Source organism: Dysidea avara, chromosome 10, assembly GCF_963678975.1.
Source record: "Dysidea avara chromosome 10, odDysAvar1.4, whole genome shotgun sequence".
Classification (NCBI taxonomy): Eukaryota; Metazoa; Porifera; class Demospongiae; order Dictyoceratida; family Dysideidae; genus Dysidea; species Dysidea avara.
In genome coordinates this window covers 11,720,453-11,739,193 of record NC_089281.1, presented here as the reverse complement: position 1 = coordinate 11,739,193, position 18,741 = coordinate 11,720,453, and the positions used below count along the sequence as shown (strand labels likewise).

The following is an 18,741-nucleotide window of genomic DNA, read 5'->3' as shown; positions in this document are numbered from 1 at the left end:
CTTTAGCAGGTTTAAACTTGTAGTCATGTTCATGTTTCACTGTAGGAGCCTTTTTTCTGTTGGAAGCTCTGTTGTTTCTCTTCATGGTGACCACACTTTAACAAAACGCCAGTCTGTCAACCATATCAGCCAGCACAGCTAATAGATCTGATCATTAACTTTTTATCAGTTATGCAATTGATTTCTATCACATGATCCATTGTATATACATGTCACTATATGTTTGTGTATATTGTAACTATCCAGTGTTTTTGTAATATTATAACAATCCAATGAAGTTTTTAAATATCAAATTGAAAGTATAAAATTAAACTTTCACCAAAACACCTTTACAAGTGACACTACCAGTACAATTAATCTCCCTTTGACTTTTCTTTGCCTTTTCTTCTCCACACAGTGGCATGGGCTACAGTCCACTGGTGTTTCCTGTCAGTTTCTTTGATTACAAATGGCATGTCATTGGCTTCAAGAAGCTCAAAGTTTGGCTCCAGCACCTCCTTGAGTGTATCAAACCCATGGACTGGGTCTCCATTGGTATCATTAAAACCTCCAAGCCACAAATACTAAAGATAACAATACTAGACTGTGACAAATATTCAATATAGGATATGAATACCATTACAGTTATCTTATTAACAGTAAGGTGCTTGACTTTAATTATGGACAGGATTATCAATCCATCAAGGCAAGAGTTCGTAATATAAAAAGAGAGTATTGTGAATTCTTGATCAAGGTGATGTCAGAAATATTGGTTTACATACTCAGAAGTGATCATGAACAACTTAAACTTGAGCAGCTGTATATATATACACGAAGGAGAATTAATACAGGCAATATACTGCATGAATACAGTATTATTTTAAAGTAAGCAATAGTCATTGATGTATTATACAGTAAATGCTCATCAATATAGTTGGGGGTTGAAAAATGGATCTCAATAATAATGCAATGCCTATAGGACCGTTAGTTGTGCACCTTTTGCATTTCTGTTCACAGCATTACTGCATAACTAATGACGCCAAATTGAAAGTTTAGCACTTAGCCACATATTAAAACTTATACAGCTAGCTATGTAGTTTTACAGTTGGTAGAGGTGATTAGTGCCTCAAGCTATAATCTAAGTGAAAGAAATGCTACTCTGTACATCATAAAACACTGAAAATTAACCAATAGTTGTGCCGTGACATATCACATTGCACTGTGACATATCACATTGCACACCCTTAACATAAGGAGAATTTTCGATGCTTCAAAAAATTTAGTTCAAAAGTTAGTTATGCTACCCAGCCAAGTGTCCAATGATTGACCATAGCAGGTACCAAGTATAACATAATTCCTAGTGCTGATAATAGCACTTACTTCGTGAAATAGTATTCTAACTCCCATAATTTTCTATGCCATGTCGTTTTTCATCACGGGATGGCATGTATGTGAGTACATGTTTGGGAGCTACTTGACAAGGCTATTACTATGAGGTGGTCTTACTACAGAGGTGGATGCTAAGTGAGAATTTGTTGTGTATGTTGCCATAGTACCATATACACCAATACTTCAGTGAACGGACATTCTTGAATGTAAAAACCATTTAGTGATCTTGAACTTGTATTTGCCAAACATTTCCTTCCCACCATAAAACATGTAAACATACATATAGTAATTAAATACAAGTCACCTTGGGAGTGTATTCTTCTAGCCAAGAGTATGGTGAGGTCAGTACCACAATTCCACCTGGTACAACAATGTGTGGTAGTCGGTCGAGAAAGTCAAGTGGTGTTGGCAGTCGACACACAAGGTTAGCACCCAACACACATCCAAACTGACCAATATCACTGCGTAGATTACAGGCATCACCCTGCTCAAATGTCACTCTATCACGATCCTAAATATACACAAAGAGAACAAAAAAAACATGGAGGGAAGCCAAAAAAAACTTGTTGTTGGGGTGAGGTTATTAAACACCTACAGGATAATTAATGGTGTGTAGTTCTCACCAATTGACAAGCCTTTGGTGCAGCTTACCATTAATTAGAAGCTGTACAGTGTTAATTTGTGGATTACATTGTACCAAGAGTAAATTGATTGTACTTATAATAAAAACCAGTTACACAGCAGTAGTAGGATTCAAGAACTGTTTGAAAAGCACCTCTGCAATCAAAGTAGCCACTATGAAAAATACAGATTTCCATTACTGGAAGGGAAGCCATCACATGCTACCACCAAGTTGACACTTTTTGCTGTCAGCAAAGATGAATGGGACACAAAGGAGGACACTGGTAAGTCCATGAAGAAGGCATTGTACATACTGCAGTATGCCAAAAGGCACCTCTCAGGCCGAAGCGATGTTCGACAGTGAAAAAAATGAAGCCCATAGCCTTAGCCGTTATCGAGTTACGCTTGTCTGAAGGAATCAGCCAGTTAGTTAGTCAGTCAGTCAGTCAAGTTTTACCTAACCAATACTGCCTTATCGTTGTCAGGGAAAATTGAGGCTGGTTTGGGTGATGTTTTTTTTTGTGGTTCCTACGTATGATGACAGTTTCCTGTATATTGTGAAAAGGTTTTTTTTTAATAGGGTTGAACATAGCTGACAATGAAGCATAATGGATACTTCACTTTTCAGACGATAATTGGTAGTTAGGGCGTGGCGTCATTTTTTTCTTTTGATGCGGTATGCGTGAATTGCAGAGGTACTTTTCGAACAGTTCTTGATTCATAATGTTGTGTAACGGGTTGAACATAGCTGACAACGAAGCATAATGGATACTTCACTTTTCAGACGATATTGATATAGCTGGGACGCACAGTGCCATTTCTATTTTTTTGATGTGGTATGCGTGGGTTCACCAGTCATAATAATTATTTACAAAAAAAGTTAACAAACAAGTACACAAAAAATAATTTTCAACTAGAGAATAAAAGCACAGTAGGGATATAAAACTTCTTATTGTTTTACTGTGATTTTAATATCATGCACTACTCCAGCTTGTTTCAGTACCTTTAATCGATGTGCTATGGTTGGGTCCGCAACGCGAAAAATCGATATCCTCCAATCAACTACCTAACTATTGTCATGTGTTAGGCTAAGTGTAACTTGAATAACACCAGCGTGGCAGCCAAGTTTGTCACTTTCTTCTGGTAGAAAACGATACAAATGTCTTAAAATCACGTGATTTTTCGTTGCAGCAGTTCGTAGGGTTCTTCGTATGCCACGATATTCACTCTCAACATTGTTCAAGTAGTCTATCATCAACTCAAAGTATTGGTGGTTTAATTTTATTGGTCAGTTTCTGGTGGCAGCATGATCTGTGCAGCTTTTTGGCGACAGACAAAATGTTTCTTGCTCTGGAGCACAGGACAAGCAGAACAGCAACTGCGCCGTGGGTCAGCAATGACCAGTACTAGGTAAAGTACCTGCATGCGGAGTATGGTTATAATTGAAGCTTGTTAGCCATCTGGCTGAGCCATCTATATGCTGAAATTCGGCCAAAATGACGTGACTTTTGCAAACAAATACCAGAATGGTTGATACATCAGTGAGACAGTCTGCAACAGCAAGGATACGAAGCTTAAAAACACCTAACAATACAGCTATCTCGCCCAGTAAATGCATAGAGCAATCCAATGCATGAAATAGGCACTCACGTGATCGATATTCAAATCTCGGATAATACAGCCATAATCTATTCCAATTACAATAAAATCACTTGGAATCAAGTGACAATCAGTTTGTGTGCATTAGGTTCAACATCTCGATTAGCCCAGTAGTCTGAGACTCTCCCTATGATGCCATCGCAGCATAAAACACACCTGCACTGGCCCAGACCACGCCTGAGTGAACAATTAACGCAAATACTTACAAAAGGAGCACACTGCATGGTTCCTATTCAGAAATGAAAGCGATTTCATGGGTATTTCCGCGATTTGAATTTCGACCACGTGAGTGCCTATTTCATGTATTGGATTGCTCTATGCATTTACTGGGCGAGATAGCCGTATCGTTAGGTGTTTTTAAGCTTCGTATCCTTGCTGTTGCAGACTGTCTCACTGATGTATCAACCATTCTGGTATTTGTTTGCAAAAATCACGTCATTTTGGCCGAATTTCAGCATATAGATGGCTCAGCCAGATGGCTAACAAGCTTCAATTATAACCATACTTCGAATGCAGGTACTTTACCTAGTACTGGTCATTGCTGACCCACGGCGCAGTTGCTGTTCTGCTTGTCCTGTGTTCCAGAGCAAGAAACATTTTGTCTGTCGCCAAAAGCTGCACAGATCATGCTGCCACCAGAAACTGACCAATAAAATCAAACCACCAATACTTTGAGTTGATGATAGACTACTTGAACAATGTTGAGAGTGAATATTGTGGCATACGAAGAACCCTACGAACTGCTGCAACGAAAAATCACGTGATTTTAAGACATTTGTATCGTTTTCTACCAGAAGAAAGTGACAAACTTGGCTGCCACGCTGGTGTTATTCAAGTTACACTTAGCCTAACACATGACAATAGTTAGGTAGTTGATTGGAGGATATCGATTTTTCGCGTTGCAGACTCTAGCTATGGTCCCTACTCTAGCTGAAAATTCCAAAAAAATTTTGTGTACTTATGGAATACACAAAAATTTTGTCAGTTCTAATACCCCTAATAGCTTCCTTACCCCTAATAGCTTCCTTTCCTTTCCGTTTTCATTGCAAAATTAACAATAATTCGGCTTAATTCCCAAATTCAATTAAACCAACCCAACTAAAACCCCGAACACTAAACTTAAATAAGCTAGACTTAAGGGTAAATAAGCTTTCCACAATAAACCCATCAATTGATCATATCGAATCCGAGGGAAGGTTCCCCGAACTCAAATAAAAAAAGAATACAAAAAAAAACCGCTTTAATAAATAATCACCCCCCACCAAAAAACAAAATACTAATAAACACCGCCATAAATAAAAGATGAAGATATTCTGCTAAAAAAAAACAAAGTAAAAAGGGCACCCCCATATTCTACATGATATCCAGAGACTAACTCAGATTCTCCTTCCGTTAAATCAAAGGGGACCCGATGTATCTCAGCCAAGGCCGAAACACAAAATAAAACAAACATTGGAAAAAGCGGTATTACATACCATATGCCCTCCTGCCCCGCAATTATATAACTCAAATTAAAACTATTTGCAGGAATACACACACATAAAATAATTAACCCAATGGCTACTTCATAACTAATCATTTGGGCCGCCGCTCTTACCGCCGCATCTATTGAATACTTCGAATTACTCACCCACCCAGAAACCATAACTGAATATACACTAATAGATGAGGCCGCCAAAACAAATAATATTCCCAAATTCAAATCGCTATATACACTTGGAAACAGAATCACCCCCCAAGGAACAAAAGCTACCGCCAAGGAAAAAACAGAAACACATAAAAATACTCCCCCATAAGCAAAACTAGGTGTTGTTGTTCTTGTCAAAATAAACTTTAACCCATCTGCAAACGGTTGAAACACTCCCCACAAACCTACTATATTTGGTCCCCGTCGTCGCTGTAATACCCCTAATAGCTTCCTTTCCGCTTACCCTAATAGCTTCCTTACCCCTAAATTTTGTCAGCCCTAATACCATCTGTCAACCTATAATTTATCAAACCTTTTAAAGTACTTTACTCTTGGTATCATACATGTGTTTGAAAACAGATGAAATGATGTATGATTCAATTTCAGGTGAACAAGGTTTTACAGACTTCTTACATTGCTGAATTTTAAACGTATGTGTATTTGTGTCAAAATTTCTACTGTGGTTAGTATGCTATTTTTCATTATTCAGATATTCAGGAGAATAACAGGACCATATGCTTGTTCAAATGCACATGGTCTTAAAATTTAAGGCTGTTACATGTGCTGTGTGAAGCTCTTACAAACACTGTAATTCAAACATATGCACACGCATATTTACTGTCACATTTACTATCTTAACATACTTGATTACCCATCAGTAGGCATGGGTGGAAGCTCTATTAGAGGACATTCGTGTTTATGATGACAACAATATTGCGCATGTGTGTATATTTAAATTACAGGATTTGCAAGAATTTCATAAGCCTCATCATGTAATAGTGCTTGGATGAGTAGTGCTGCATATATTAGAACAGTCAACACTTATCATTTAAAAACTACAGAAACTAGCCAAGGCAAGTAGCTGTTTGCTCTACAATCCATATTGGCAACCCGAGTTCAATACCTTATATTGGTTGAATAATCCTTTGACAACCAATAGCCTATACTATTTTGGCTTTAATGCATAAATAAACTTCCAAAGCTTCATAACTGTTAACCTCCAAAGCTTCACAACTGTTAACCACAGAAAGACCACATCACCCAGCATTTAAATTGGCACCAAGCATCAAAGCTAGTTGGCAAGAGCATTCCATCAAGCCACTTAGAAAACAGCAAATACTCGTCACAGCAGTATTAATCAAGGCATATCTTGGTCACACTTGTTAATATTAACATATGGCGGCCACAAATGTCATTAAGAATCCTCATATACTAATGGTATACAAAAGACAATACAATCTTTATATGGATGATTTTATCATCAACAGCAAAGAGGATGTCTGCTATTCATAGCTTTGTATCAAAAGTACTCTCTTTAGCTCCATTTTATAGCACATAAAAATAAGGTTTCATAATAATAACCTGTTGCATAGCAACAAAATGTTAATGCTCTGCTTGTAATACACACAAGTTCACATACTCAATTTGAAATCTATATCAGCCACTCATGACTGAAGTATTAAGACTTAATACAGTAATCAGCTTTGCCTCATGTTGTATTACTACAAACATTTGTTCTGGACAGTGTTGGGAGCATAGGCGGCGGAAAGGGGGGGGGCTAGGGGGCTAAAGTCCCCCCTAGGTCTGCTGAGGGGGGGCTCAGCCCCCCCTCAGAATGATATCACACCGAAATTATCTTTCTTGGAGTGGGGCTGAAAACCGTGATAAAGATCGAGATACTCTAATAGAGCAGTCACTCTAATAAAGTAGTCAGTGTGTAGCGAGCTATGTAATGATTTTTATGTAGTTTATCAGCTAGAAATGGTAGCTGGTGAGGTGGAAAGCTCTTGTAAGTTGGTTGTGACCTTTTTTTTTTTTTTTTTTTTTGGTCTCACCTTACCAAAATATAGAAATAAGTCTGGGTCAGCTCAGCAGAGCCCCCCCTCATATCAAGTACTTCCTCCGCCACTGGTTGGGAGTAACGCGTTACATAATATTATTACTTTTGTGGTAACAAAGTAATATAACGAAATACGCTATGAAAACAGGCAAGATACTTTACTTACAAACGTAACGCGTTACCTATGTAATATAATTACTGTAACGAGTCTAATATGACGTAATATTATTACTAAAAGTAACGAAGTTACTAATCTCGTTAGTAATCCTCTGAGTAACGCCTAACCACAATGGAGTAACGAGGCCTATTGAATGAAGCTTATTCACTAGCTTCTTACTTATAACCAAGATTTGTACATTGTCCAACAACGCAATCATGTCACGTGATAAGGTGGTAGTTTCACACGTGACAGCTTAAGGCTGTGGACACAAAGTAATATAATATGTAATATTATTACAGTTACTTTATTTTATGGGTAATATGTAACTGTAACTAAATAGTTCTGTTGCAAGTAATATGTAATATGTAACTAGTTACTTTTACAAAGTAACTTGCCCAACACTGGTTCTGGATTTCCACACAAAATGGTAAAACTACTGTAAATACACAAAAGCCTTACAATTTCTTTTGATATTTCAGCGACACCTCTTTCAGACAGTTCCCCTTCACCGGGCACACAGTACAAAGCTTGGCCATTCTCTTTGAGTTCATTGCACTTGTCCACAAATGATGCAGAAAAATCAATCCCCAGCACTTCTTCATACTGTGTTGCCAGTTCAAAAGTGGACCGTCCCACTGCACAGCCAATATCCAAGGCTCTACTAAGAACACCCGGCTAGAATAGTAAAAAACACTCTATTAAAACACTCACAATCCATAAGTGATATGGTATATACTATATTAGAGGTTACTAAACTATACCAAATAGTTTAACATAGACACTTCGCAAGGGAATTGTTACAAATTGAGCATACAACTCTTCCTAACATCTAACATCTAGCAATAAAACCTGTGCATTATGGACACCTTGGAACTGACCAGTGTCCTGATTATCATGTGTCCATGGCCAAGGGACCAACTAAGTGTTCAGGTTGTCCTCATTTACAAATGTTCTACATTCCATTGTACAAATAAAATGTCCATACTCAGCCTGTCCCTGGAGTAAAGGCTACACATTAGAGCATACCAAATTTTATTAAAGTAACTAGTTTCATGATATACTATCCATAGGATAATCTGTTTCTTGCAAAAATTTATGCAAACCATTTTCTTTGGTATATGGCTACACCAAGGAAAATGGTTCCACTAATATTATGTAAGAAGGGGATTATTCCAGACAGCTTTCTTGCAAGACATGTAAAACCATTTTTCTTTCTCTGAATATCATGAAATATATATGGGGACTAAAAAGCTAGAACAAGGGCTAGCAATTGTAACAAAGCTGACGCTACCCCAGAAACACTTCCATTCCACAAACCACCTTTAGTGAAGTAGAAAAACAAGCAAGTAATGTAAGATTGACAGTAGATGTCGATGCCCCCATGAATTCTTGATTCACCTGTATGATACCTTCTAAGGTGCTTGGTCACCTCCGACTGATCTACATGGCAGGAAAGTTTGACACATAAAGTTTGACACGGGGAAAACTTTGGTGAACTAACCACGATAGGATTTTGGCAAGAAAAAGTTTGGCAAATACTTTAGCAGCTAATAAAGATTTGTAGTGGACGAATGATTTGGCAGATTTTAGTTTGGCAAAAAAAAAAAATGCTCACTCGCCAAAGTTGTCCTCGAGCTCCCGCTACACTTTTCCGCCATACAGTGCCAAAAAAGCCTGTTGATCAATTAGATTGTGATTGCAACAAACAGTTTTTAAAGTGCCACTCATGCAACAGGACACAGACTCTTATAATTAACTGTCAGACCTTCAGTAGGGTTTCCACAAAATTTTCAAATTAATTTGCTAACTGTTGTTATGTGTTGGACTAACTCTCACTTGAATACAGCTACAGTGGCGGTAAATTCTATTGCCTCCTTGGGGAGGAAATCGATCGAAATGTCTACAAATTACAAGATTACGAGCTGCAACTCCCGGAAACAATGATCTATTATCGCAATACTGCACTTCAACCTTCCTCTGTGAGCAAACCTTCGCCAAAAAGTATTGGTGGTTTGATTGATGAAGAACGATTGCTGTAGTTGCATCATTGAGACAGGATTTTGGGGTCCAAAAATGGGTTTTCGTCCACAAAGACCAAACGAATGATTGCCAAAACTTCCTCACACCACAGTAGTAGTCACCCATCAACAAAGAAGTCACGTACCAAGTATGGTTAAATTCTGAAGATGCTAACCATCTGGGTGAGCCCAGTATTGAGCAAAAATCACCCAAAATGGCACCCATTTATCATCACTTGCTCTCTCAACTACTCAAAACCAGGATTCTTGGCGTATAACAGTGTTAACATCTAGAACATATAACTAGCAACAAGGATTTGTTGTTAGAAACCATAAAAATAAACTAATAGGCGTCTATCCTAATAACTACAGGCTCACATGATCGAGTATGGCTATTGCTACTAATAGCACTATAGACCAAAATCATGTCGTTGTATGTACGCTTATTACTTTTAAGGGTGTTTAAACCACTACATCAGACATCAAGTGTGATATCGTGTGTTAAATCACAATAAGAACGAAAATCACGTGAGAATGGATTTATTAGGATAGACGCCTATTAGTTTATTTTAACAGTTTTCTAACAACAAATCCTTGTCGCTAATTATATGTTCTAGATGTTAACACTGTTATACGCCAATAATTCTGGTTTTGAGTAGTTGAGAGAGCAAATGATGAGAAAAGGGTGCCATTTTGGGTAATTTTTGCCCAATACTGGGCTTGCCCAGATGGTTAGCATATTCAGAATTTAACCATACTTGGTACGTGACTTCTTTGTTGACGGATGACTACTACTGTGGTGTGAGGAAGTTTTGGTAATCATTCGTTTGGTCTTTGTGGACGAAAACTCGATTTTTTACCCCAAAATCCTGTCTAAATGATGCAGCTACAGCAATCGCGCTTCACCAATCAAACTACCAATACTTTTTGGTGAAGGTTTGCTCACAGAGGAAGGTTGAAGTGCAGTATTGTGATAAAAGGATCATTGTTTCCGGGAGTTACAGCTCATAATCTCGTAATTTGCAGACATTTTGATCGATTTCCACCTCAAGGAATTGATAGAGTTTATCGCCGCTGCAGCTGTATTCAAGTGAGAGTTAGTCCAACGTGTAACAACAGTTAGCAGGTTATTTTGAAGATGTTTATTTTTACGTTGGAAACCCTACCTTCAGTGCTGGTCACTGTAAAGTGCTAATAATAATAATAACCATTACCGTTACGTACTCAAGCACCTTAGGATAACATCGTTTACTAATAACATACCGTCACGTGTTTCTTGCACAGTTCAGCACAACGGGTGGGAAATTCAAGGTGATCTTTAGGTCCAAAATCATATTTGAAATATTTATCTGCCTCGGCATAGTGGAACGCCATGTACTGGTTGACCAACTTGTCCGTTTCGTAGACATTTTCGGGAGGAGCAGTTTCCGGTTTCTTGGCAGATCTGCGTCTGTAAATCTTCCACAGAAAGTACCCAAATCCTAAACCAGCTAGCCCCAAAATGCTTGCTATACCAAATCGCCTCCAGTCTAATGAATCTAACCACGTGGACTTTTGCATGGCAGCCCGTATTCTAATAATTTAGCGATTACCAACTCCAATTCTTTAGGGCAGTCAGCGTTTTGCAATGACGGCGGCAGAGGCAGATACGTCAGTGGAAGAGCACTTGTATAAGGTACTGGTAATAGGAGACTTTGGAGTAGGTGAGTTCAACTCTTTGCATGCATAAAATGTATGTTAGCTTGTGTTTGTTTTTCTTTCTTATTCCACGTACTCTGCTGGCAAACCTTAACAGGAAAGGTATGTAGACTTGAACGATATTGTGTATAAAGTATATACTGTATAGCTCAATCTCTTGATTAGAAGTGGTATAATTAGGGGTGGCACTGCTCCAATAAATTTTGTGTTCAATCTTCATCCACAGTCAAAATCAGTAATATAGTGACGTAAGAAACAGTGTACCACAACTAATGCTTGTAGACCACCTAGAAATGTGAAAATTCGAGATAGCCAGACACTAGAAATTAGAGTTAAGGGTTATTTTCCAGTGTTCAATCTGTGTATGCATGTATAATCACACTTTAATATTCTAAGACTTTCAGTGGTATGGAACAAACACATTTCTATATCAGTGTCTGGAGCCTAATACTTCGCAACAACACATTTTAGACTTTAATTTACAACCTGGTGCCAAGAGTTCATAATATCATATAGTACGATAGTACCACTGTATAGTAGGGACCACAAAGGTGTAGGTGTGGCCTTGAAAAAAACATCACTCAAAAACCAGTCTCACTTTTCCCTGACGATGATGAAGCAGTATTGGTTAGGTAAAACTAAGCCCAAACAAGCCTTCAGATCAACCCGAAACGCTTTCAACAAGTTGCTACAGAATTTTAAATATATATTGAACGGAATTTTCTACTGACTGACTGAGTAATTGACTGAGTAACTGACTGACTGATGCCTTCAGACAAGCGTAACTCGAAAACGGCTAAGGCTATGGGCTTAATTTTTTCACTGTTCAATGTCACTTCAGCTGGACATGTGCCTTTTGGCATACCGCAGTACATACAATGCATTCTTCATGGACTTACCGGTGTTCCTTTCATCCTTGCTGACAGCGAAAGGTGTCAATTTAGTGGTAGCACGTAATGCATGGCTTCCCTTCATAACGGAAATCATTCGTATTTTTCATAGTAGCTACTTTGATTGCAGAGGTGCTTTTCGAACAGTTCTTGATTTGTAATGCTGTGTAACAGGTTGAGCATAACTGACAATGAAGCATAATGGATACTTCACTTTTCAGACGATAATTGGCAGGTAGGGTGCGCAGCACCATTTCTTTCTTTTGATGCGGTATGGGTGGGTTCACCAGTCATAATAGTTTTATTTCACAATAAAAGTTAACTAACAAGTACACAAAAAAATTGGAATTTTCAACTAGAGTAGGGACCATAGCACATTGATAAAAAGTACTGAAACAAGCTGGAGTAGTGACACGATATTAAATCACAGTAAAACAATATGAAGTGTTATGTCCCAACTGTGTATTCCATTATGGTATCTTTGAGCACAGTAGGGATATAACACTTCTTACTGTTTTACTGTGATCATGCACTACTCCAGCTTGTTTCAGTCAGTACTTTTTATCGATGTGCTATGGTCCCTACTCTAGTTGAAAATTCCAAAATTTTTGTGTACTTTGTAATATAATTAAATATATACTGAGGAGAGTGTCCTACTCCCATATACCCCTGTATAAGGGTATATCATAAGTAATAACATGACAGGTTTGTGACGAACAAGAAGCTGTAAAAGTGAAAAATTTGTAAGTGCTATGCCACACACATAAAACTCAGAAGTGTCAGGGAGAACAGCTGTATTGGTGAATGGCCTAGTGAGAAATGCCTTTGCCGTTAGTCTGAATCCCTGGAGCCACGCTTGTAGTTCAGTGAGAAATGCTGAAAACTTGAGGTTCAGTTGCTAGTGACATTGTTAGGCATACATTCAATTAACAAAGAGAAATGGACAAACTCAGAAGTGGTAGATCATCACTTTATGATGCATCCTTCTACAGGGGTATACGGGAGTAGGACACTCCCCAGTGTATATCTAACCCAAAAGTAGCCAAGCTGTGAAAAAGGGTACGGCCTAGCTAGTATGAAAAAGATGTGATATCAAAGATGGCGACCAAAATTGGCTGCAATATTATATTGTCACTTAATTTATATCTTGATCGCCACCTTTGATATCACATCTTTTTCATACTAGCTAGGCCGTACCCTTTTTCACAGCTTGATTGTCTTTTTGTATTTGTATAGTTATGCTGGCTTTTGTTCTTTTTCTCCTACAGGTAAACAGAATTAGATTTTAAGAGACATTTGTACTCTTCTGAAATTTATTTTTGGATTATTTTACTTCATGTTAGTTGTTGAACGTCACAGTATGTGTATAACTGCTCTATAAAGGAATCTAGACTCGAACGCGCTTTGTATGGTTGGTTTTCATTACTGAAGGTTCTGACACATGAAAAAAATTCAACTAGTTTGCATAAGTGATTTAGCCAGTAGGCGTGACAACAAATCACAACAAGGCTGACTGCTCTATTAGAGTATCTTGATCACATAACTCTTGTGTATGTTTGGTATTTACTTTAAATTTTTTTTATTGTAGTACTCTAGAGCACACATTTTTTTCTGAGCACTTCTAGTACAACTCACGAATGTTCTAGAAATTATGTTCTGGTGTAGCCTAGAACTTACATTTATAAGGTAGAAATTAAGTGAGGTAAGCAACTGACAGCAGTGGCAGAGTAGTAAAGGGTTTAGGTGTGGAGAGGTCCCTGGTTCAAACCCTTGACAAGATTTTTTGACATTTTTCATGCACGTTTTTTCTTCTCAGTGACTGTTCTATTAGAGAATCTTGATTACACTTGTTTCACTTGTTTGGTTTTTGCTTTATATCTCTTCAGCTAATACTCTCAGTACTTTCTAGCCACAAAAGGTTTGCACTATTGAGCTATGGATGCACAAAAATGGTGTTTTCTTAGTCCCTATAAAGTCTGTTGTGCACCAGCACTTGGTCTATCGTGTGTCCTGATATTATGAACTCTTGCTGGATCCATAAATTTATTTTTTAAATACTTTACAGTGTAATGATTTCCTTTACAAATTAACTCTCTCAGTCATGTGTGTTATGTTATTGACGAATACTGTACATCAATATAGAATATGGTCTCAATGGTAAGAGTAAAAAATATCCCAAAGGCCTTAAAGATGGTCGTTATTGCCATCCTTAACTGTCACTGCAACATCTGTACATTCGACCAGTTTGGCACAAATGTAGGGTGTGGTAGCCATGTTTCTGACACAAACACAGCATGCCCATGCACACACGAGTCATTCAGAACAACACAGGAACTGGAACACTACAGTACCTTATGTAGTGAGATTGAGAACTTTATCTATACTATAACAAAAAATAAAGTGTATTTAAAAGGTTATAATGAAGTAGGTATCCAAGCAATGTGAAGTAGTGAAGCAATATAATAATGTGGATGATGGTATTACAACATAGCTTTATGTCACCTTTACTTTAGCAAAGTAACAACATGCCAATGAAAATAGTTTCTCACGTGGCTATGTTGTGTTACCATGATCCAACTATCTTGTTTCACAACTTTTTATCACTTGGATCCCTCCTTCATGATTATAGCAAGTGGCAACTGTTCAATTATACTGTTGTGTGTTCTATTAGAGTAATTGAACTGAACACAGGTGTTGTGGTCCCATAGAATGTACTTACAGTGATCCCTCTATTATCTCACAACCAATGTGTTCACAAAACTTTGTTTTTGTAAATTCGATAGTCAAGTTGTTGTGTTTGTGATCATTAATTTCATGTCGTTTCTATTTATTAGACTTCTGTGATCCGTCGATATACTGAAAGTTAGTTTGAAACCATTTCACTGTGTGGAGAGAAGCTTTGGTGATAAAAAAATTTTGGGCATTTAATCCATTGGTGTTGTGAGACCGGAAACATTTTTGTGCAATGTTGTATTGGAACTATATATTTTATTTGGGGAAGATGGCAGTATTTGACACATTTATGATTGCTTACCAAATCTGTGGGATTGACACAATGCTTACCTCCAAGCAGTAGTTTGTTCAAAAAAATTGTAACAATATTTTGTATAATTTTAGATCACTTCTCTCCAAACTACAAGCTAACAATAGGAGTGGACTTCTCTTTGAAAGCTCTTCAGTGGGACGACAAGACAAAAATTAATCTACAGCTTTGGTAAGAAACAGTTTAACATCTGTTGTGTTATGTGTACATGCATCATTTCTCAGGGATATAGCAGGGCATGAAAGATTTGGGCACATGACGAGAGTTTACTACAAATATGCGTGAGTTACACAATGATAACTATGCTGCTTAATAACTGATTCTTTTAAGAGTTTTGCTGACACATAAATTAACAGTTTTTAAACATCAAGAGGCTATTATTATGGACTCTTGATGTCATGGAGATAGTGCTTAGAATATTTAGATTTGTTCAAGTTTAACAGCTCTCAGGGGTTATAGGATATCACCATGAATATAGTAATATGCACGTACTGACTGCTATATTGGGGTAAGTGACTACTCTATTAGAGTATCTTAGTCTGGCAAGCTGGACACATAGGACTGGAGACTTAGCTACTGTACACTCTCAGGATGCTGCACAAAAGAAAATGTGTACTCTCTCCACACAGTGGCCTGGCAAGCGAGACTGCCACCTCTCACACAAAGGTCTGGCACAGGAGACTATCGTGTTGTCTGATAACACTGAACTGTGAAACACTCATGAAACAGTAGCAGACCTTGGTAACACACCAACCTGTTCTTTCACGAGAGATGAGTTGTTGTTTCCTTATCTTATAAGTCCACGTGGTCAGTAGTGGTTGTTACTGTAGCACATGTGCCAAATTCAATCAGCATTAAATACAATTGTCACATGTCTTCAACCATCAGCATGAAAATTCACTTTTTTTTTTGTTTTTTTGTCTCTTTAATACATCTTCATTCTTAGTACTTGGGTATATGATTACAATCAGTACGGTAGTACTGTATATATGGAGATTTGGGATTCCTTGCTCAAAATATCACCCAAAAACCAGCCTCACTTTCCTTCATGACAGCTTGGCAGTACTGGTTAGGCATAACCAGTCTTCAGACCAACCACAAACCTTTCCAACAAGGTTCTATGAAGTTTTAAAACAAGCTGAATTTTCTACTGCCTGACTAACTAACTCACTGATGTCTTCAGCCAAGCATAACTCAACTATAGATAAGGCTACTGGCTTGATTTTTTCCCCTGTTCGATGTTGCTTTGCCCTGAGACATGCCTTTTCACCAACAGCAGCAGCACATACCATACACACATTGTGGACTTACTTTTGCCCTCCTTTGTGTCCCAGTTCTTTTCATTGACAATGCAAGGTGTACATGTCAATTCGCGATAGTGCAATAAGGCTTCCCTGTGGCTGTATTGACTACTGTAGTTATCACGTGTATCACCTGTATTTTCCATAGTGACTGGATTGATTGCAGAGATGCTTCTTGTACTGTTCTCCGTTGTCTAACGGGTGGAATATAGCTGAAAACAAACGTAACGGCCATCCCACTTCTCAGTAATGGATTGTTGGGTTGCATATTTAGATGCAAAATTAATTTTATGGCATGCCTGGTGTCATTCTTTCTTTCGATGTAGTATGCACAGGTTCAGTAGCCATATTTAAAAGTAAACAAACAAAAAAAATTTAAGTTGAATTAGGGATCAAAAAAAAATTTGTGAAATAAGGGAATAGCGAAAAGGTAGTGAAACAAGAGAGGTTGTCTATACCTCTCTAGTTCTTATAACCTTTCTAATTTCACTACTTCATTTCTTTTCTTTGATCCCTAATCCAACTTAAAATTCCTAATTTTTTCTTATTCTTATTATTTAGTGGAATTTGCAGTGGATAATACTACAGGCTTGATTTTATTTATTTATTTTTTTTTAATCTGTACTATTTTTCTCATATGAAATAATCTCACTATGCAAGTGATCATAGCTTTCTATCTCTTACAGGATTGCTGCAATTATAGTATTTGATTTGACAAGGTATGTGACATTATACAGTTATTGTATATCATGTGTTTTATGCTTTGACAGACCTGCTTCATTTGAGTCTGTTATAAAGGTGAGTAGAAGACTAACTATAGTCACTGATAAGCTGTCTGTTGTGTGTTATAGTGGCTACATGATGTTAACCAGAAGGTGATGCTGGCCAATGAGCAGCCTGTACCAGTGATACTGTTGGCCAATAAAGTATGCAATCATTTGTGGTTTTATAGTGTGTGGGTGCATGTGTGTAGTTACCAGGCTGTTTAAATGGGGAAACATCTATCCAACTGTATTTTTTGTACCCAGTGTTAAAGTAAATCTCATAACAGGAGTGGGAACTGATTGATCATGATCTTCTTGTGTGCATTTAAGCATCAATAAGAAATACTCTAAAATTTTCATTTACTCTAATAAAGTTCACAGGGGCAGAAGTGTATGTGTTTAATTGGCATGTTCAACCTGCCGTATTTTCCTTATTAACAAAAAAAAATTAAAAGGTTTAGCATAGAATCTGCAATATATTGTTTGAAAGCTGCACATTCTTCCAGAAACTTTTCCCCTGATACTATAGAACATAAACAACAGGCATTATTAGAATTTTAGTCTCAGATGATGAGTGCTTTGTTTGGTGCATTGATCCCTGGGGTGGTTGGCAAAAAAAAGGCTCATATTAAAAGAGTATGACATAATAGGTAACTGGAATGGAAGAGAAAAGGATTGTCACATGCAAGGTTAGCAAGAGTCATACTGGGGACCTCAGGATTAACCTGAACAATAGCTACTTGTGGTGGTTTCTACTTGTGGTGTTAACTGGAATTTAGTTAGACTTTCACTCAGTTTTGCTCTACTCACGTTCACCCAACATACTCATAGACACTTCTAAGAATGCATCAGCACTCCCAGTAATGAGCATTTTGTTTGCACAAAAGTTGCTTCGACATGCAAAGACTTGTCAGATAAGTGGGTGACAGCAAAGTAATGCAACAAACATGTGTCTTCTACTATAGATGAGACGGTGGAAGTTATAAAATTGGCTAAGATTGTTTGTTACTACAAGCAAAAATGTGTACTAATTGTCTTCTCACCACTGTGTGGGTGAGAAGTTTAATAATCTGTGTGTACGTACATGTATGTATTTGATACTCAAAACTATCCTGAAGGATGGTTTCAATTTACAGTACTACATGAATGTGTATCTATGATTTCTGCTAGAGTGATTTGGAATCAGTGCAAATCACTGATGATGAAGTCTCCAAATTCTGCACTGACCATAAATTTGCTGCTTGGTAAGTTTTACTTATTTCCTACAATACCATCCATCACAAGATAGTAATAGCAAGTATTGTGGCTGAGTTGTATTATAGCTAGCATTATTTTGCAGGTTCAAAACATCAGCAAAGGATGGAACTAACATCAGTAAGTCAATGACACTTTGTAGTGAAGTTGTAAAATCTAATACCTGTTAACAGATGAGGCAATGAACTGTTTAGTGCGAAGCATTCTAAATTTGACTCACAAACCAGCCGAGAGATTACCAGAAGCCATTAGCCTAAAGCCAGTACTAATAGAGTCCAGCGAAGTTGAAAGTAGTAATGTTGATCAGACTAACAGTGCTACTACTGCTGAAAAGAAATCTACTTTTCGAAGCTGTTGTCAGGATTGATGTTATAATAATACTATTTTTGTGTTTGTAAGATTTTTAAAATTGAAATTAATTTAAATTAGATTTATTAA

The 18,741-nt window shown here is 37.5% G+C and overlaps 3 protein-coding genes across 6 annotated transcripts in view; 2 read left to right on the top strand and 1 right to left on the bottom strand.

The window, feature by feature from the left end:
- LOC136237244 (uncharacterized) overlaps nucleotides 1-293 on the top strand; it is a 2,616-nt gene extending 2,323 nt beyond the window's left edge. For all 3 annotated transcript variants that reach the window (XM_066027578.1, XM_066027577.1, XM_066027579.1), the window contains one exon: nucleotides 46-293. In XM_066027578.1, the coding sequence (XP_065883650.1) occupies nucleotides 46-101 (56 nt within the window). In that variant the 3' untranslated portion in view covers nucleotides 102-293. The remainder of the gene's footprint in view (nucleotides 1-45) is intronic.
- Nucleotides 249-10,943, bottom strand: LOC136237243 (uncharacterized). The gene is made up of 4 exons (XM_066027576.1): nucleotides 10,617-10,943; nucleotides 7,795-8,010; nucleotides 1,673-1,879; nucleotides 249-563 (listed from the first exon to the last, which is right to left on the bottom strand). The coding sequence occupies exons 1-4, from the start codon at nucleotides 10,911-10,913 to the stop codon at nucleotides 354-356; spliced, it is 930 nt and encodes a 309-aa protein (XP_065883648.1). The 5' UTR covers nucleotides 10,914-10,943; the 3' UTR covers nucleotides 249-353.
- Nucleotides 10,918-18,741, top strand: LOC136237245 (ras-related protein Rab-32B-like). Of its 2 annotated transcripts, XM_066027581.1 has the most exons (11): nucleotides 10,918-11,056; nucleotides 11,149-11,153; nucleotides 14,776-14,803; nucleotides 15,059-15,155; nucleotides 15,209-15,265; nucleotides 16,972-17,004; nucleotides 17,056-17,083; nucleotides 17,137-17,211; nucleotides 18,220-18,293; nucleotides 18,389-18,423; nucleotides 18,477-18,741. In XM_066027581.1, exons 1-11 carry the CDS (start codon nucleotides 10,981-10,983, stop codon nucleotides 18,668-18,670), a joined length of 702 nt encoding a protein of 233 aa, XP_065883653.1. In that variant the 5' UTR covers nucleotides 10,918-10,980; the 3' UTR covers nucleotides 18,671-18,741. The 2 variants fall into 2 exon arrangements, with proteins under 2 accessions (XP_065883653.1, XP_065883652.1); XM_066027580.1 differs by having other exon boundaries at nucleotides 10,932-11,153; nucleotides 16,972-17,083.

Bases quoted from the DNA above. Each gene is read 5' to 3' on its own strand.
- LOC136237243 (XM_066027576.1), bottom strand. From the start codon at position 10,913: ATGCAAAAGTCCACGTGGTTAGATTCATTAGACTGGAGGCGATTTGGT. The intron at 8,011-10,616 runs GTATGTTATTAG...TTACTATTCTAG, and splicing joins TGTGCAAGAAACACGTGACG to CCGGGTGTTCTTAGTAGAGC. The intron at 564-1,672 runs GTGACTTGTATT...TGTTATCTTTAG, and splicing joins TAGAAGAATACACTCCCAAG to TATTTGTGGCTTGGAGGTTT.
- LOC136237245 (XM_066027580.1), top strand. From the start codon at position 11,088: ATGTTAGCTTGTGTTTGTTTTTCTTTCTTATTCCACGTACTCTGCTGG. The intron at 15,266-16,971 runs GTGAGTTACACA...TATCTCTTACAG, and splicing joins AGAGTTTACTACAAATATGC to GATTGCTGCAATTATAGTAT. The intron at 18,294-18,388 runs GTAAGTTTTACT...ATTATTTTGCAG, and splicing joins GACCATAAATTTGCTGCTTG to GTTCAAAACATCAGCAAAGG.